Below are 21168 nucleotides of genomic sequence, written 5' to 3'. Positions count from 1 at the left end.
ACTAGTGATTTAAAATATTATTTAAATTTTTTTAGTTCAATTAAATTCAGGTGGACACTTACTAGGTGTTTAAACTACCCAGACTACTTATACTGAAGGACTATTTGATAAAATTCTGAGTATATTTTGACATATTTCAAAGGTTTGGATCTTCAATTATTTATTTTCCAAAATATCATAAAATATATGATCACTAAGAAGGGAGCTTTCAATTTCATTCAGTGTTTATTGAAAATCTAGTACCATCTTAGCCTGGTGTCTTGTGTGGACATATTTTCTTCTTTTGAGGAATTTGTTTCTTCTTCAGAGAAAAGACATATAGTACTTAATACAGAGAACAGTTCCACATGCTATAAAATAAGGGATGGGTTATATGATTAAAACCAATGGTTTTAAAATTTGGTTTTCTATTAAAATCATCAGAGGAGGTTTTTTTCTCTCTTTCATAATTGAGATTTTGTTATTTGTTTTGAGGATCAGTACACAGACATTTCAATTTGTACACTATTCTTAACATACGTACCAAAAATATAAAGTCATGTAGTTGTGATTCTTTTCTAAACAGTTATTCCAGTGACTTTTCAGCTTAAAATTTAGAGGCTAACTTTCCTTAATAGAGTATCAAGTACCAATATCTTCAAATGTTGATATGCTGTTACATCAAAGTCTCACTAATTCACAATTTAATGTCATATATACTACATAATCAAATTTTCAATCTTTCACAGCACATTGACAAAGAAAACTGAACTACCACACCAAAGATGTTACAGATGCACAAAATTCTGACAGGGAGAGCCAGTGATCAAGCAATGGTTTCCTTTAGGAAACAATTCTACCAAAATATGTGAATAGAAGTAATTTAAAATGTTCAAGACATAGCAAACACACAACTGACTTCAAATTGCCATTTAATATACTTTGTATTATAGGATATAAAAACTACCCCTCTCTATGGAATGTTAAGCTGACACCCAAGACAATCAAAGTCTCCCATATTCAATATCCCAATATTTTCTGGTTGTACCAAAAAATAAACCACCAGCAAATGATTTCACCTCTTAAAATACAACAACCATTTACACTTTTAAAAAATGGGATGAAGTAGAATTCCCTCCTTCTTAAAAATGTTTCTGGAGCTACTAAAAAACTTGCATTTACAAAATAGTTGATAAAAATATTTCTTTGGTTTATACAAGAAGGGAGACAGGGACCACTGATAAGACATGGTACATGACATTAGTTAGACTTGGCTTCTTTTTCTCCTGCTTCATCTGAGGTTGGACTCCCCTCATTTTGAATTTCTCCATTTTCCGCAGGTAGATCTTCTGAAGGTTCCTGGTTAGCCACTTGGGCCTGCTTCCCCTTTGCTCCCCTTTTCCCTTTCATTTGCACTTTTTTGTCTGCAGATTTATCCTTTCCTGCCACCTTTTTTGGCTTCATTTCCACTTTTTTAGGAGCAGGTTTGGCCGACAACCTGGCCAACCTCCTCTTGGGCTCCTCCTTGGCTGCCAGAGATGACCTTCCTTTTTGGGCATCGTGGCAGCGGGCCTGGTGTGTGCTGGGTGCTGAGGGCTGTGGTGTGCCTAGTGGCTTGGTGAACCTGGGCTTCCTGGCCGCAGCACATCTCCTGCTGCCCAAGCTGCTCAGACCGCCCAGAGGAGGTTTTGAAAAATACAAATTTGAGCCTCCACTCACAGAGATTCTGATTCTCTGGGTCTTAAAATATATATTTTTTAATATGTGTGTGTGTGTGTGTGTGTGTGTGTGTGTGTGTGTATATTTTTTTTTTCATTGATTTTAGAGAGAGAGGAAGGGAGAAGGTGAGAAAGAGAGAGAAAACATCCATAAGAGAGACACATGGACCGGCTGCCTCCTGCACGCCTCCTACTGGGGATCGAGCCTGTGCATGTGCCCTGACCTGGAATCAAACTAGTGACCTCTTGGTGCATGGGTCAGCGCTCAACCATTGAGCAACACCGGCCAAGCTCCATGGGTCTTTTTTAAAGGGCCCTTCCCTGATTATGTTGTAGGTGCTTCAATGAAAGATGACATGTGTCAAAACAATTTAGAAAGGATAGAGATAAATTTGGATAGACTCCTTAGAGTAAAATACTTTATAACTTATTCTCTTTATTGGGTCCTAGTTATCAGTTATTTAAAATCAAGTAGTAAGGTGAGGGTCTGGGGAGGGGGTTCTGGGAGCGGGCTGGAAGAGGTTAATGGGAGAAAAAGGAGGACCTATGCAATATTTTCAACAATAAATATTTTTTTAAAAAATCAAGTAGGTAACCACTCTATAAAGTACACAATTTTCTAACCACTTTGCTGTACATCTGAAACTAATACTGAATGTAACAAAAAAATTAAAAAATAAATAAAATCAAGTAAATAACTTAATTGATACCTCTGTAGATATTTTATTGTGCTCATCTAACCATTGAACTGACTAGTAAATATTTATAATTGATATTTGCCATAAATTTTACATTTAACTTAACTAACTTGTTCCCCAGTTTTTGAAGTTATTATTTTATATATATACTAGAGGCCTGGTGCATGAAATTTGTGCATGGGGAGGGGGTGTCCCTCAGGCCAGCCTGCACCCTCTCCAATCTGGGACCCCTCGAGGGATGTCTGACTGCCCGCTCACAAACCAGGACTGCTGGCTCCCAACTGCTTGCCTGCCTGCCTGCCTGCCTGCCATCCCTAACCGCTTCTGCCTGCCAGCCTGATTGATGCCTAACTGCTCCCCTGCTGGCCCTGATTGCCCCTAACTGCCCTCCCCAGCCAGCCTGGTCGCTCCCAACTGCCCTCCCCTACAGGCCTGGTCCCCCCCAACTGCCTCCCCTGCAGGCCTGGTCTCCCCTAACTGCCCTCCCCTGCCGACCTGGTCATCACCAACTGCCCTCCCCTATAGGCCAGGTACCCCCCAACTGCCCTTCTCTGCTGGCCTGGTCCCCCCAAACTGCCCTCCCCTGCAGGCCTGGGTCCCCCCAAACTGCCCTCCCGTGCAGACATGGTCGCCCCCAACTGCCCTCCTCTGCTAGCCCAGTCACCCCTAACTGCCCTCCCCTGCAGGCCTGGTTCCCTTCCAACTGCCCTCCCCTGGAGGTCTGGTCCCAACTGCCCTTCTCTGCTGGCCTGGTCCCCCTACAACTGCCCTCCCCTGTAGGCCTGGTCCCCCCCCAACTGCCCTTCTCTGCTGGCCTGATCACCCCTAACTGCCCTCCCCTGCAGGCTGGGTCCCTCCCAACTGCCCTCCCCTGTAGGCCTGGTCCCCCAACTGCCCTTCTCTGCCAGCCTGGCAGCCCCTAACTGCCCTCCCCTGCAAGCCTGGTTCCCTCTTAACTGCCCTCCTCTGCAGGCCTGGTCCCCCCCAACTGTCGTTCTCTGCTTGCCCAATCACCCCTAACTGCCCTCCCATGCAGGCCTGGTTCCCTCCAACTGCCCTCCTCTGCTGGCCTGATCACCCACAACTGCCCTTCCCTGCCAGCCATCTTGTGGTGGCCATCTTGTGTCCACATGGGGGCAGCCATCTTTGACCACATGGGGGCAGCCATCTTGTGTGTTGGAGTGATGGTCAATTTGCATTTTTATTAGATAGGACTAGAGGCTCAATGCACGAAATTCGTGCAAGAGTACACCTTCCTTCCCCCGGCTGTCATCATGCTTCTCCTGGCTGCAGGCACTGGCTTCCCTCTGGCACTGGCTTTCCTCTGGCACCCAGGACCGGGGCTTCTCTCACAGACCTGGCTTTGTCCTGGAGGTCATCTGGAAGGACATCCGGTCTAATTAGCATATTATGCTTTATAAATATATATATATATATATATATATATATATATATATATATATATTAATGCTATTCACCCCCCCTTCTTAACAGATTTATGTCATGAATACAAAGAACTCCTTTTGTGAGGAGCTAATATTGGACATGGTAATCTATCATAATACCTTAAGAAACAAAACAAACAAATAAAAAAAGCGGTTGGTACTATTCCTTCGTTGGGCACTACAAAACCTCATTTCTTGTCTTTGTAGTGAACTTTCTTGGAAGAGCAGTCGGCACATTAGTTAAGAGTGTGGCCTCTGAGGCCAAATTCTCTGGGTTCATTTACAGACCCTGCTTAACACAGTGGCTGTTAACAAGGTGTTCTCAATAGATAGCAGCTTTATTAGGATTATTTTGGTTTCTCCTTCAACCCTATTCTCTCTTAAAACTCTCTCTTTTCCTTATTTCCATAACGAAATGCCCTCTTTCTCAGACTCCTTTGATAGCGTCTCTTCTTCTATCGGTTCCTTAAATGCGCATCTACATCTTCATTTCACTTCTTTTTAATACCCCACAATCTCTGAGTGACTCAATCTTCTTCCCTGACTCCACTCCTCCCTTCCCTGTGTGGTAATGATTCCCTAGTTGATAGCCAGAACAGATCTCCCTCCTAGCTCTTGTTCAGCACTATCCATCCAACAGAAGTATAATGAGAGCCACAGGTATAATTTAAAATAAAAATATTCTAGTAGCCACATGTAAAAAGCAAAAAGAAATATATTCATTTAATAATGTATTTTACTTAACATAGAATATATAAAATACTACACATTTCAATATAATATAGTTAATAAAGATTATTGAGTTATTTTATATTTTTTGTACCAAGTATCTCAAATCTGGTATGTATTTTACACTTAGGGCATATCTTAAGTATTGGAATACATATTCTGTTTTAAGATTTCATAAAATTTACAGTTGAATACTAGATAGTCATATTCAAGTATTCCAATAACTGAATCAAATATCAAAAATTATTTTCCTTTAATATCTACCAGCACCTTGACAAAATTTGTTCATTTTATTTTAGAAGTCCTGGTTTCACTTTGTAACAGAAACTTATCAGCTTCAAAACTATACCTGTCCAAGTAAATTTATTTACTCTTGTGTCAACCTAGTATTATTAGCATGGGATTCATAGGAATATTGCATAATCTGAAAAGAAACTACAAAATTATCAATATCAATAAGATAGTCTTCAAATTTTTGTTGGCATTTTTGCAGACAATTTAAAAAATGCTGCATATTGATTATTGTTAGGAAGTCTTCCACATACTGATTCATGTTAGGAAAATGTATGAAACCATTATTTGTTTGTATTTTAGAGGTTTCACTTTTAACATGAATTCTCTTTTGTAAATTCTTTGCAAATAAGCTTTTGCTTTCCTTGAAGTTTCAAATTCAGCTCACTCATATGCAGTATGATATTAAGGGAACATACATCATTGTGCCATATTTTTGTCATTGATTATTGGATAATTGGCAAATATTCTTTTTGTTACCCGAAAATCCTAAATTTGAGCTAACCATTAATGAATCTTTGTAAAACTCTTCTACGTCTTCACCAATATAAGCACTGACACAAAACACAAGGCCATTAAATTTTTTTAAACACTTCCATAAACTGTTAATGATTCAGAGCATTTGCACATATGTGATAGATGTATACTAACAACTGTATTTATGGCACTCTCCATAGAGTCGGTTTTAAAAAACTGAGCACAGGAATTTTCAATGTGCATCATATGTTGGTGTGAAGCAATATGACAAACATCAGTTTCTAGTTTTAAAATGCTGTTATGTCTGGATTTTTCAGAAACAGATATTTTCATATCAGCTGAAATTCTTCAACTGATGTGAAAGCTTTAAAAAATATCTATGTCATGAGTTCTAATTTTTAAGATAGTGAATTGACAGTATTTCTGCATAGATTTGAAAGTCTTTTGAGAGAAAAAAAATATTACCAAAGTATTAATTGGGCAGTGTTCCTTATTTTCAAACTCCTGTCAGAGTGTCCTTTCTTAAAAATGCATTTTTGAACATCCACTCCTTTGCTCATAAATGTTCAGATCATCATGCTTTCGTGGTAAAATCCAAATTCCTTAGCATTCAGTGTCATGGTCTTGTCCTCTCAATCTTCTCAACTTCATCCCTTCTGTTCCCTCCTCTTACACCTTCATCCAGTCGTGCTGAACTTGTGGTTCTCCCAGAAGGCCATTTTCTCTTACTTTTCTGTGCCATTCCACTGCTACTACAGAAAGAAGCACCTCTCCCCTCCCTATCCCCATCTATCTTACTACTACTAGTCTTTCAACTCAGCACAGAAGTCATCTTCTCTTTAAAACTTCTTGTAACAGCCCTCTTCTCCTGTCATCCTGGAATTAGTATCCCTCCCCTGTCCCCCATCTCACCCCCGCACCCTCTGAATACTCTGCCATAGCACTTACACTCTGTTGTAGCTGTCTACCAGATGGCCAGTTGTTAGAGGGCAAGGGTGGTGCTGCTTTCCCCTCTATTTCCCAAACACCCAGAAGAGCCCCTGGCATAGAATGCCTGCTCAAAAAGGTTTTCAGCATATTCATGAACTATCACATCGTATTTATATTATTGAGTATTTCAAAGGATACCTGACTAAACTTGAATAATAAATGTGTCCTGTGTGTAATGGGTTCTATTCTTTGCTTTAAGAGTAATATATTACTTTTAAATATAACTAAATAGTCAGTTAGATGTCTTATTTTAGGATGTTCATTGTCATTTTAAAAAGCTTTTTTTTAAAAATAAGCTTCTAGCCATTTTATTTTTATATGACCTAAGTTTTGTGATTGCATTTGTGATGGTTTAATACTGGATTTTGCTTTTGTTGCTAATCAGTCATCTTTCCCTTTTTCTCTCTTGGTTCAGCTCCAACAGAGGCCACTATGCATCTACACCTAGGTAAGTGTTTAAGGCCCCAGTGTCACTAACCTTAGTCCTAGATCTACTTGCCCCACTCCTCTGGCTTTGTGGGCAGATGAAGCACTCTGCACTCTCTGATTTGCTGATCATTCACTGAAATCAGAGTCAGGTCCAGATTATGCTTGAACAGAGGAACTCACCAAGGATGATCATGCTATCCAGCTGAGGGCTAATGGAAGGACTTTCAAACCTGTTAGTCCATTCATCCTTAGGATCCTGTTGAGTGTGACCATTTGACAGAATATTCTACTGCTGAATTTTTCCCTGTGCTCCTATCCACTATAAGCAGACCATAGAAGTGATGGGTAAGGAGCTATAAGTATGGAGGAATTCATCTCACTTCAGATTTGAGATATCTGCTCAAATTAGTACTGCATTGTAAAAAGATAACTAATTTGGTCATTTCTTCAGAAACTGAAATGAGACTATTTCATAACTATGTGCTTTGTTTAATGGCACCCTATTACATTTATCACCCCTCATTTTTCTCATGATCTTTTCACTGTGCCAGGCACTGAGTGGGCCACAGTTCTCGAGGCAGGGTTGTGTAGTGGTTAAGAGTACAGATGTTGGAACCAAGCTGCCTAGTCTCACCTTTACCACTTCCTATCCATGGGACATCAAGCAAGTTACTTAACCCCTCTGTGCCTCAGTTTCCACATTTGTAAAATGGAAGTAATCATAGTACCTACCTCCTAGGGTTGTTATGGGGATGGACTGAATTCATATTTGTAAAGCATCTAGTCAACAACATAGCAGTGTTGGAAATCAATAACTATATAAACAACCATTGAGGCTTACTCATGCCTTTGTAAAAATTCTCTATGAAACCAAGAACTCTAAGAGTTAAATTTCTCATTCTTTTCTAGTGAAGACCTGTTTTAAAAGCAATGTCCTCCACTGCGCTACTTAATAAGAATGAAAAGAAGTCATCCTGACTGGCCCCAGCCTTTTCAGGTGTCTCTCGCTGTGGGACTTGCAGATGAGTCAGTGATTTGTCTCTTGGGCTTTTCCTTTCAACCTGTAAGCCCAATTAATTTATTTTTCTCTTTGGAAGATCTGCCTTGAGAAGCTCAGCTTTTATGTGATGCTACAGCTTGGGGCATCTCTTCTTTGGCAGACAAACAAGCACTTAGAAGCATGCCTTCTGGCCTCAGAGGTAGGCTGGTGACTCACAGTGGCCCAGCTGAGTCTCGAGTCTCCGCCACGCTGGGTATTTGAGAGAGCTGTATCCTATAGGCATTTCGGGCACCGTGTCTAATTGTTTAGAGGAATCATTAAGTCACTCCCATGCACAGAATACATCACAGTGTTCTCTCCAGTGTAAATCCCTATTCTCCCTGTTATAGTGCCCAAGGCTTGGAGTCTAAAAAGCCATTTCTCACAATACATGCTGATTCACTGGTTTCCCAGCCTTTGTTATGTGCTTACCTGCTGGCATACCTGCTATAAAGAGGATGAGGATGGCTATAGCTGGTGCTATCACCAAAGAGAATTTAGAAGTATGCTTCCTAATATGTGGAGCTGAATTTAATTACTCAGTGAGTTCAGTGAGCAAAGTAAAAAAGGTAAATGTCATGTTTTGGGGGGAAAAATTGGGAGGGTTATTTTTTGTTCGTTAGGTCATATGATTTTAATTTTTCCATAAAGCATATGTAAACTAGTTCAAACAAAATTATACAGGCTCAGAGAATTTATATTAGTTGAAACAAACTTCCCGAGCAAACCATGGGAATCAATGGAAGAGTTTTTAAGCACAAAATTCATTTTTTTCACCTTGAGTAGAAATAATTATCATTTCTCATACAACCTTGAAAATGAGCTGACTGACATTGTAGCTGGCCATGAAATTGTTTTTACTCACCCACCCTCTATTCAGTGCAAATATCACATACTCTATAGCTATGAAAACATTCTTTGCTCTTAGCATGCCCAGAGTTCTTCTAGATTATATTAAAAATGGGTGTTTAACATAATCTCAAGTGTAGTGATAATATATTGAAAACTACGGATGGTTCCCTGGCATTCCTTCTGACTTCTAACATGACTTTATTGGGTACTTTTACTTATTTGTGTAGATTATTTCTCCTATGCAGCTCTGAGGGGGAAAAAAGTTAACTCGAAACACATTAAATAAAAAATGAGTGAATATAGGAAATGAGAGAAAGCAGGAGGGTTATAGGAAAGAGAAGAGGAAATGGGTTAGTAAATTCCAGCAATGCTAGCTGACGTCGAATAGAGTGTCCTGTTTCTTTCTACACTTTAAAGTGAGTTGGAAACAGAATCTCTTTGGGCGTGTGGAGCTATGAGAGGCAAGCCTTGTGTGACCTCTCCGTATTGGTTGGTGCTGACCTTGGTCTTCCTGCCTTTCCTGCCTGGTGACACTTTGGTAGGGTTTCTCTTTGGGGGCTCTAGTTTCCAGATTTCTAGGTGTCTAAACAGCACAGCCTTTACCCTTTTCCCTTAGCAAAGCAAATGTAATCAACTGCTCATTTAACATTCAGTCTTAAGGTCAAACTATTATTTCTCATAAATGCAGCACATTGAGCCTTTTGTGTAGCCAAATCTATTGTTTAGTATACTTTTTTTCTAAATACTTTTTTTTTCTTTTAGCTGAAATACATAGCGACAGTATTATCCTACGAGATGACTTTGATTCCTACCACCAACTGGAATTGAATCCAAATATATGGTAAGTTACAGGAATATGCCTCACTTGGGTTTTTTTTTTTTTTTTTAAGCAAAAAAGAAATGATGCTGATGTTCCCTTGGAGCAGTTACATAAAATTAAATTTTTCTTTAATGCTAAGGTATCAGTAAGAATTGTTTAACTAGGGACCTGGGCTTAATGTAGACTGCATACTGTCAATTCCTGACTTAAGAACTGAATCTAGGTATCCCTCAAAGCCATGGGCATGGCTAGATGTTTTCTTCAGTTGTATACACAGAAAACATTAAGTTTTAATGTGTCTAATTATTGCATTTATACAAGCAAAAGAACGGAAATGGTTTATCTGAAATGACAGATGATTTGAATCACACTTCCAAATAACTTCTAAGCCATTGGGTCAACTCATTATTATACTCCAATCACTTCTTCAAAGGCTATTTAGGTACAATTTCACGAGTATTTTGAGGGCAAAGATATAATGAACCAAAACTTATTTGTTAAAAATTTGTTGACATGGGCACAGACAACAATGTGATGATTGCGGGGGGTGGGGGGTGGAGGGGAGGCGGGGAGGGGAATGGGAGATGGGGGATGGGAATGGAGGTAGAAGAGGGTATAGAGGAGATAAGTGGAGATGGAAAACATTAAATTTATTTTTTTTTTAAAGAAACTTGTTGAACACATACATGGATGCATGAATTTATTGGCAATTGTATCTTTGCTGACTGGATAAACTGGCCTGTGCACCCAGAGCTACAATCAGTCTGCACAATTTAAGAGAATATCTGAATGTGGATTTTCTGTGATACTCAGTGTTTTTGTATACACAATTACGAGTTCAAGATAAAATAGAAGATCTAATGTAAACTTTCAAGCTGCAACCAAAATCCAAGCAACACTCAAGACTAGGAAGAGAATAACCATTTTATCCTCAAATGTTACCATATGATATCCATTTCTGTTTCTGTTCAACAGATACTAAGCAATAATTATTTTATTTATACAATAAATTAAAAGCAGATATATTTTTTTCTGTCAGGTAATTTATACTTTAGTAAAGGAAACAATAAAAACATTTCTTGGAAGAAGTGGCCCTTGACCTGAGAGTAGCAAATGACATATAGAGAGTGTTGCTGCTTAAACACTAGGAAGAGGAACGTTTTATGTCTTTTCTAGAAGGAAGTATAGATCTATATAGTATAAATATATAAACAGAATCAGACTAGACAGCCATAAAGTCTCATAATTTATATGCAATTTAAAGAAATAATTTCAACAAAATTTCACCTTCATATGAACATAACCTAAATATAAATTTCTTAAAATAAATTGAAACTCTTTATTAATAAAAGGCAAAAAAAAACCAACAACAACAACATCAAACACCAAAAACTTTCTAAGCACAGCTTTTACCCTGGAAAAATTCTCTACTTCTCCTGACACTTGGCTTTTTCATATCCATTAATGTAGATGTTATCGGATGATTTGTTTCTTTCAAGGCAAGTTCATTTCTGTCAAGCTAATTCATGTTCTTCAGTGAGTTTTCCTGACAAATACAAAATGTGACTTTTATGTGGTTCAAGTTCTGTTGTTTTTAAAATCAATGAAACGTGATTGATTTTGCTTCACCCATTTTCATGACTGATCTATGATTTCCTGACCAGAGTTATGGATTTTGTGTCCCTTTTATTTAAGGTATGGTTTTCCCTGCGTTTTTAAAAAAACCTTTTATTAACTCTAAAAAGCCACATAACTTCTGTCTCCTATCAAATATGCTTCAGAGTAAATTCACTTTATCCCTTATTGCCCACCAGCTCTTTCATCTAGCCTCTTTAAGATAAACAAACAAACAAACTACAAAATAAAGCAAGAACCCAAACTATGAATCTTTTATCATTTGAGAGTTGACTTTGTTGAACAAAAGGTGTCAGGGGTTCTGAGGTCGGGCCAGTCTGGTTTGACTCTTGAACTAGGCACTTGCCAGCTGGGTACCTTGAGAAAAGCAAAATGCTTGCTTCACCTCTCTGAGCTCCATTGTCTGGTCAGTAAAAGTAAGACTAATACTGTCCTTAGAGCACTGTTTTAAAGATTGGTAAGTCTGAAGAGGTCTGGCACCATGCCTGGTGCACTACAGGTGCTCAATACAAGTTAGTTCCCTCCCCCATTCTCCTTCCCTTCTCTCCCCCTCCCTCCTTCCCTTTCTCTCTCCCCTCCCTTCTCTTCCTCTCCCTCTTCCCTTCTTTCTTCCTCCTGTGGTGTATTTGCACATTGGTCTCCTTATCTCCTTTAAGCCTAGATATGAACAAAAATCATTATTATTAACATTATCTTCAACCAGATTATTTAAATGAGTCTCCAAGTCTTCCCTTGTTGCATTTGGATGAAAAAATAGACATCAAATTAAATATATCTGTATTATATGATATTTGGAGTATAATGAAAATATAGTATGGCAGAATCATAGAGAAGGGAAAAAGAGGAATTGAATGCCTTAAACCCCTTAAAAATAGACATAAACTCCCTAAAGCCAGAAACTAGAACCCAGTAAAATCAGATATCTCAGGAAATATTTTCAATAAAGTAATAACAGAGCCAACTTCGTTTTCTAACTTCACTCTCTTGAAATCTCTGTTTTTTTTGTACACATATTGGCATGTGAGTTTTGTTCCTTATGATATTGCCTTTGGTTCTCTTCACCCCGCGGAATTAGAAGCCTCTGGGTAACCTTGTGGCAGCGTGGAAGGAGGGTCCTTGCTGCCGGCACCATCCCTGTGCCACTGCCACACAGGCAGAAACGAAGTGCCTGGTGTGCTGCCTTTGGCCAGAGTCCCATGACTAAATGCATCACCAAGTCATTTTCCACAAGAGAAACATGTGCTACTTTTATGAGCATGTTTCTTCCATATGGTTCAAAAAGCATCCTATACATTGTTTAATTTGCAATTTTTAAGGACAAGCAAAAAGAGAAATTAAGAAACTTCAGTCATGTCTATACAATGATGGAGAGGTAGATCAGTTTAAAAGTTAATCACTCGTAACTTATTTGCTTCCCTCAACTTTATCTAATGAAATGAACTTTCACTCTATTTCATGTAATTCTTTTTTTTTTAATGTATTTTATTGATTTTTTACAGAGAGGAAGGGAGAGAGATAGAAAGTTAGAAACATGGATGAGAGAGAAACATCGATCAGCTGCCTCCTGCACATCCCCCACTGGGGATGTGCCTACAACCAAGGTACATGCCCTTGACCGGAATCGAACCCGGGACCTACCAGTCCGCAGGCCGACGCTCTATCCACTGAGCCAAACCGGTTTCGGCTATTTCATGTAATTCTTGACATCCAAGTTTCTTATCTCATGTACAAATGACTATGATACAAAATTATACTACTCTTATTATGAATGAACATAACAGCCAGGTAACTATTCCAAGTATGTGACAGCAGTTGGAATAGAACCAAGAAAGTTTGTTACACCAGCTCAATATTGAGTGTACTGTCTATCTACTTAGTTTAAATATTAGATTTGATCTAAAAAGTAATATGTGTATTTAGTGAAAAGTCCAAGAATATTAAGAAAATAATGCAAGTAAGTCTTGCTCCCACACTAGACCTATGTCCCCTTCCTTCGGAGGCAACACTGTTAACAGTTTCTGCCAGTTCTTCCAAAGTTCTTTGTGCTCACACAGGCATAGCAGTTATGAATTCTGTTCACCAACTTGGGTATCAGAGAAACAAAATGTTCTTTATTCTTTCATAACCCAACTTAATTTCTTTTTATTGTCCCCCAGTGATGGAAACTTAATTTCAGTCAACTTTGGCTTGCCCTCTCCCATTTTTTCTGATGTTGTATCTAAGTTTCAGATGACTTATTAGTGCAAAAGCCAGAGGTTCTCTGGTCATCTGTCCCTGCAGATGCTCACTGAGTCCTCCCCAGCTCATCTAGTCTGTGGTGACTGGTCCACGCAGATAGCCTTCATCCCTCTCCTGTCCACTCCTTCTGGCCAGTGGCTCGGTTTTGAGCCCTGCTTAAGGGCATGGAATTGTTCTGCTGCTCCTGGACCTGAACGGTGGGCCTCCTTGTGATGCTCTGCTCTGGTGTGCTATCAAGAAGCTTTGGTCCTTCTGCCTCCCTGAAATGCAGAGCATAGAATGTTTCTGCCGTTTGCCCCCCAAGTCTCTCTGGGCCCTGCTAAGGAAGTGGCCCTTTATCTTCCCACTCTCCCAGGGGGTTCTGATTGCTTTGTTGGAATGAGAGATGGGAAGTAAAGTTCCAAGTAAAGAGAACAACAAAAGCCCTTCATGGGAATATAGTGGTGGCTCAGGTTTGATGAGAGTGAAGCTTTTTCACCTTGACTTTGCCTGGATGCTGGTATACCTCTGGAGTTACAATAGTAACTTCATCATTTCAATTGTGTCACTGAACCCAAGGGAGTGAGAGAGTATGGATGGAGCCACACCGGTTTATCAGCACTGCTGACAGTGCCCCATTATCAAGTATGTTCAATACAATTGCACTATTGATGATGGAGCAGATCAGTATTTATTCATATACTAGAGGCCCAGTGCATGATTGAATCATGCACGTGTAGGGTCCCCTACACGCTTTCGCTTTCGATCGCGGGGGAGCTGGGTGCCTGTCTGCTGGTGCACCAGGCCTTTTAGAAGCCTCCGGTGCAGTGGAGGCTTCCGAAAGGCCTGGTGCCGGAGTGGACAGGCACCCAGCTCCCATGCTTTCACTTTCGATCGTGGGGGAGCTGGGTGTCTGTCCGCTGGTGCACCAGGCCTTTCAGAAGCCTCCGGCTCAGCGGAGGCTTCTGAAAGGCCTGGTGCCAGAGCAGACAGGCACCCCGCTCCCCCGCTTTTGATGGTCCGCAGCAGGACATGGGCTCGCTGCCCCAGAGGCCCCTTCTGTTCCGCAGCACAGCCATGGCGCAGACGCTGAGCTCGTGCCACCGCTGGCAACGCGAGCTCAGTGTCCCGCTGGCCCAATCGGCTACCCCAGCCACCCCGAGTCCCGCCCCCTGCACCTCCCGCTGGCTCAATTGTGGGCATAGCGGAGTGATGGTAATTTACATATTACCATTTTATTAGGTAGGATAGAGAGACAACCCTCCAACACCCCCCAAAGAAGTGGGAAGAAACACCTCATGTAACTCAGTTTAGAAGCTATGTAAAGACTTGCAAATATGCTTTACCTCATTAACATTTCACTTAAGCATCTGCTACTTTCACCAACCACACTTGCATAGTTCTTTTTTATGAATGAAATCATTTAATCAATCTATTTATTTATTTATTTGTTTATTTATTATTTTTTTAATAATAGACACAGCCAGGGGCCTGTTGCTTGTGGGTTTTTTAAAATATATTTTTATTGATTTCAGAGAGGAAGGGAGAGAGAGAGAGAGAGAGAGAGAAACATCAATGATGAGAGAAAATCATTGATGGGCTGTCTCCTGCACGCCCCCTACAGGGGATTGAGCCCGCAACCCAGGGATGTGCCCTTGACCTGCATCGAACCCGGGACCTTTCAGTCCGCAGGTCAAGACTCTATCCACTGAGCCAAACCAGCTAGGGCAAATCAAATTATTTTAATATGATATTAACACTGCCAGTATTTCATATGAATGGAGAGAACTCATTTTTTTATTAAAAGGAAATGTACCTGGTAGCAAAAACTGGGAAAATCTTAGCCATCCATCAATGGCAGAATGAATAGTGTATGAGTAAGACACTCATACAATAGAATACTACTGAGCAATAAGAAGGTATGAATTATTGATAATTGAAACAACATGGCAGAACCTCTCAAATATTATGTTAAGTGAAAGAAGCCAGGCCCAAACTAGTTTTTACTGTGTGGTTTCATTTATAAGAAATATAGTTTAGGCAAACTTACTTGAAGTGATAGAAATTAAATCACTGGTTATTTCAAGGATGGGGGATTTACTGGAAAGGGCCTTGAGGAGCTTTCTGTGGTAATGAACATATTATATATCTTGAGAGACCATGGGTTACATAGATGTGTGCATTTGTCAAAACTTAAGATCTATGTGTTTCACTGTGTACACAATAACTCAATAAGATTTTTCAATAATGAGAAAAAATATGAAATAGACATTTCTGCTTCATAACTTTGAGTTTAAAGAGAGTAAAGGTAACTCATTAAAACGTGAATGAATTCTTAAAAACTAAGTTTTCTTAAGAAGTATCTTTTATACTCCTAGCAATTACAAAATCAAGGAGGAATCTTTGTGTGGCTTAGCAGATTTTAGCCCTTTAATGCTTGTTTTCTGACGATCACAGACGACATCCATAGTTATAACATCACTAGGCTCTGATGTTCTAGTGGGCAACTTGGGACTATTACAAAACATGATGATAAATGGCAACTAGATGACAACAGATGTTTCCCCTCCAGCACAGTAATGATAGCAGAGATGTCCTCGTTAGCAGAGATCAGGGGAGAACAGAAGTCACTCTGCAGAAGGAGATCTGAGATGAGTAAGTTGGGATGCCAACAGGGAGATGAGACATCAAGAAGAAAGACGCAAATGAAGTTGTTTCAGGTCCTCTGGTACCTGAAGACCTCTGTCAGTTGTCAGTCGCTTTATCATACAGAAAGCCCACAATTTACAGCTAAGGAAGCTAAAGCCACGGCTGCATTGCATAGGATTGCTTGAATCAAGAAAAGACTAGAACATTTCCACTTTTACAGGTAAAAGATAAGACTACAAGGTCAGCCCAGCCAGCATGTCTCAGTGGTTGAGCATTGACCTGTGAACCTAGAGGTCACGGTTTGATTCCCAGTCCGGGCACATGCCCAGGTTGTGGGCTCGATCCCCAGTGTGGGGTGTGCAGGAGGCAGCCAATCGCTGATTCTTTCTCATCATTGATGTTTCTATCTCTCTCTCCCTCTCCCTTCATCTTTGAAATCAATAAAAAGTAAAAAATATATATAAAAAAAGACCACAAGGTCAGGGAAATAGAGATCTCAAATTGCTGCTTCATTTGGTATTTTCTTGAAAATGCTAATTTATTGGAGCAGTTATCCTGAAATGGAGCAAAAAGATTGGTAATTTGGCTCATTAAAGGTAATTTTCTTTGACATATAATTGACTCAGTGGAGAATATGAAAAGACAGATTTTAGGATGGGGGTTGAGTTATGCTAGCTGGAGTTTTAGTCCGTGATTAATAGCCTAATAACAGAAAAGAAGTCAAGCCAACAGTAAAACGACTTCGTAGTTCTTTAGTGTCTTGGATTCCCCATCTATATATATAAAAAGCCAGAATATAACACCGGAACTACCCAACGACCAGTCACACACTGACCTCCAGGGGATAGACGCTCAATGCAGGAGCTGCCCCCCTGGAGGTCAGTGCGCTCCCACAGCAGGAGAGCCACTCAGCTAGAAGCCGGGCACACGAGTCTCTCCTGTCTCTGACAGGTGCAATCTCCAGCAAATAGACTGCAGTCCCAACGCCCAGGTGGTGAGAGTGTAGCCGGAATGGCCACGAATCAACCATCACCGGTTCCTGGAACTCTCCCTTCAGACCCTGTGACTGCACCACATCCCTTACCTATTGCCCTCTGGGTCTCAGGATGCAGGCTCGGGAAAAACCCACTGAGGGGCTTCACAAACATACTACCTGGGCCGGCCCCCATCTGAAGAGCAAGTGCTGGTGAAGTCCAGCCCAGTGACCAACACCCACGCGTGTCCACGCGGGCGAGCCCTTTGCAACTTCCACCTACCACCCGGCCCCGGCCCCATCTCCCGGAAAGGTCCGCGACCTGGCACTGAACACCTGCTCCTGGATCCCTGCAAAGCATTGGTCAGCTCCAGACGGACGAGCCTGATATAGCTGCCAGGCTCCTGGAACTCTGCCTCCGGCATAAAGAGAAAATCTCATCCTTTATCCATTGCCCCAGAGATACAGAGGAAGACAGCAATATAAAAATGGCCACAAGGTGGTGACTGACAATCGGGGTAAAAGTCAGAGAGATGGACCTGAAGGGTGGGGCATGGGAGAGAGAGCTCCCCCTCCCTCCAAGATCCCCAACTTTGTATTGTTCACCTCCAAGCATCTCTTATCCGGCTCTGAGCAGTGGAAAGCATTCAGCACAGCCCAAGGTGTTCACTGGGGACCTCCCGGCCAGCAAGGTACAACCCTGGCCGCAGAAGGGACATTTGGAAATATTTTTTTCAGGAAGCTGTGGGGAGGAGGACAGACTCCCCATGTGACTTCCTGTTGGCTCAAGGAACGTGGAAACTCCCCAGGCACGCAGGCGTGGGCTCCCAATTTCCTTTCAGTGTGCACAAATCCGTGCACCAGACCACTAGTAAAGAATAAAAACGGAGGGGACTCAATTTATTAGCCAAGTATGAGAATCACAGTTAAGTGCAGTTTCAAGGTAATCAGAAAAAAAGTAAGACTGATGAACAATGTCCCTGAGAAAGAAATTGGATAAAAGTACATTGTCGTGGCTCATTGTCCAGCAGGCCTATGGGCAGTAAGTGTGGGAGATAGCGCTGGGTGAAGGGGAGCACCTAGCCATGGACACCGAAGTCTCCATACCACTGCTGAGGGATTCTCAAGAGGTAGTTTTTGTAATGACAATCATTTAGAAGACATATGATCCAATAGAGTTAACTGATGGAACATGGAGCATAAATCTTACATTTTTTCAAGAGCAAGTTACTAAGGGAGATTGTGAATAATGAGAAAAATCAGGCAAAATATTTTCTCTGATGACATATCTTTGCTAGAACCTATTATATATCAGTGTATCTTGAAGTTGCGGAATTATAATTTGGTCTATGGGGTTTGATGGTCCAATATTCTGATCTTAGGTGCATCTTTTCTACTTTTTCTCTCCCTCCCTCCCTCTTGTTCCACCATCTCTCATTCCCTCTTCCCTTTTGTTAATAAGTTTATTCTCTTATTACAACATTCTTCTCTAACCTTCCTCTCTTGCTTCCTTCCCTCACTCTTCTTACCATTACGTAATTACTGTGGGGTAAAGTTTTATATGCAATAGAGGGGTTATCCAGAAGGTGGCCCACTAATAAAACAAGGTGTGAATCTGGAGGCATATTATTTCCTTCTTTAATCTCTGTTTTAGATGACAGAAATAAGAGCTCGCTTGGTGGAATTAAATGTCAAGTACATTTGAAAGAGTGAGAAAATATTTCTTTAAGCATCATGTAGTGGAATTCACCATAGTTGGAGGTCAGAGTATTGTATGCAGTAGTAGCATATTAGAGGGTTATTTTAACTCAAATAATATTTGTCGTTGTACGTGTTAACAAAAGAAAGATCAAATTTAAAACCCCCTAGTGAAATAAGAAGAATTTTCCTACCTTCCTCAGTGAGAAGTAATGAGAAAGAGTGAGCTAAAAATGGAGTTTGTAATTTTCACCTTTGGAACATGTTTTAGCTCCTTAGAAATAAGTCATGACATCGTTGAAGGTGATATTATTCTCAGTCTCATAGAGTGAATTTTCCTTGCTGTTTTTTCTAAAAATATTCCACATTTACAAAGAGAATAGATTTTTTAAAGAGCTTGATCTTTTACAAATAGTCATGCAGTCATGCCCTCTTTATCATAAAACTGACTATGGGCAAAAGTTGAGTGTTCTCTGCCCTGACCGGTTTGGCTCAGTGGATAGAGCGTCGGCCTGCGGACTGAAGGCTCCCAGGTTCGATTCCGGTCAAGGGCATGTACCTTGGTTGCAGGCACATCCCCAGTAGGGAGTGTGCAAGAGGCAGCTGATCGATGTTTCTCTCTCATCGATGTTTCTAACTCTCTCTCCCTCTCCCTTCCTCTCTGTAAAAAGTCAATAAAATATATATATTTTTAAAAAGTTAGTGTTCTGGTTGTTGAGGTTTGAATGGAAAGTACAAGGAGCTCCAGTGTCTCCAGAAGAAGTCAGCTGAGTGCCCTGCTACCAAATGGCCCACAGGGTCCTCTTTACTTCAGTGGATTCACTGTCCCTCATCTGTTCCGGTCTTGCAAGCTCACACATCAGGTTTTGTCAGTATCAGTGTTGGCTACTGAGACGTGTTATCTTTGGGTCAGGAAAATTATAAGTACTTTTTATAGTCAGAAACAATATGGAAATTATTTTAAGATCTCCATTCAGAAATGCTGGTGAATAGACAATTCTGGCTTGTTGAATGCCAGATTGCTGCTTCTGAGGCTGAGTCCCAGACACTGACTCCTCCTTCAGAGGCAATAAATTATGAACAGATAATACAGTGTCCTCCGTCTTGGGGCAAACAGCATGCATCTCAAATGAGAATTTGATGGTAACTGATTGTCAGTGAGTTTCCAGGTGATTAACTTGTTTCAGCACAGTGCCTGACTAAAGGCTGAGTGATTTCCCTCTGATCTGATCAGAAGAATGAGCCATGTAATTAGATTGCTCTTGAGGAAATGATATTTCAGTTATTTATTTATTGTTATCAGGATGATGTCACCACCAACCATTCATAAATCTCCAGTTGTGAGAAGGAGCCAATTTTCTCATTAATCCACCTGCTCTGCCCTGTATCCTGAAAGTCCCTTGTAAGTCACCACAGTAGGTGGGGCCCCTGGACTCCAGAGACATGTCACTTTATCTTCCTCTGTGTGTCGTGAAAGGGTGCTTTGGCTTGTTTTCCAGCTTAATAATTTCAAAATCAGGACTGAAAACATAATTATACCTTTACAAGTGTGCTCTCACTTTATCCCAGACAAATAAAAGTCCCAGCCACCTAAATAATAATAATAATAATAATAATAATAATAATAATAATAGTAAGATAGAGAATTAACACCAAAATAACAATTTCCAAACTGCCAAGGAGCTTGTAATAGTGAAAAACAAAACTTTGGATCAAAGCATTTTTTTTTTCTTTTATGTTTATGGCTTGACCCTAGATGTGTTGGTCAATGAGTACCTGCCTTTATATTTACTGATTATTTTATATTTTTGCTAGTGAAAAAATAATAGTGTTAAAGTGTACATATAAAAACTATTTGGAAATATTTGGAAATATTGAATTTGATTATATATTCCAGCCCAGCAGATTCATTCTTAACATTTTCTATGAAGTCCATAATGCTTTTATTTTGTTTTTGTTCATTTTTCACTTGCAAAACAAAATCCTTTTATAAAAGAAAAACATTAAGAAAATTCATTGTAGCTTTTCAAAATAAACGCTGAGAGTAAAAATGGTGACAAACTCTTTTATCGCACGCTGTTTTTATAAAATCGGAGTTCTTGTTCTGGCTGCATTACAGTGGAATGGCAAGAACATTGTACAAGGAGCCAGGAAACCTGAATTGTTTCTGTTCCATCATTTGTAAAATAAAGGGGCGATGAGACTCAGTGATATTTTAGGTGCCCTCTGACTCAAATGTGCAATGATCTGTGAACTCTAGTAATAGATTAGCTTCATGTGGAACCTAAGTGTGTGATACATAGGTTCAACAAGGGTTTAACAAATTCAGGCTTTGCATGGTCTTTGGAGATAGCAAGCATTTCCATTAAAATGTCTTTTAATCATACCATTGATGGCAGAGAGGTGATTTGTATGATGTGCCATGGTATTTATCAGATTCTTATGCTCTGTTTTCCATATCAGGGGGAGGAAATAAAGGAGTGGGAAGTTTTTTTGTTTTGTTTTAGATTAGAATAATATTCAGTATTA

The 21168-nt window shown here is 40.2% G+C and overlaps 1 protein-coding gene across 2 annotated transcripts in view; it reads left to right on the top strand.

Annotated features, from left to right (window-relative positions):
• The window catches only part of RELN (reelin), a 455662-nt gene that overhangs the window by 187373 nt on the left and 247121 nt on the right, over positions 1-21168 (top strand). For both annotated transcript variants that reach the window (XM_008149850.3, XM_008149843.3), the window contains exons 5-6: positions 6743-6775; positions 9410-9488. In XM_008149850.3, coding sequence (XP_008148072.2) covers positions 6743-6775; positions 9410-9488 — 112 coding nt within the window. The remainder of the gene's footprint in view (positions 1-6742; positions 6776-9409; positions 9489-21168) is intronic.

Source organism: Eptesicus fuscus, chromosome 14 (assembly GCF_027574615.1).
Source record: "Eptesicus fuscus isolate TK198812 chromosome 14, DD_ASM_mEF_20220401, whole genome shotgun sequence".
In the NCBI taxonomy this organism is placed as follows: Eukaryota; Metazoa; Chordata; class Mammalia; order Chiroptera; family Vespertilionidae; genus Eptesicus; species Eptesicus fuscus.
The sequence above is the reverse complement of the archived record's forward strand: the minus strand, read 5'-3'. Positions and strand labels throughout refer to the sequence as shown.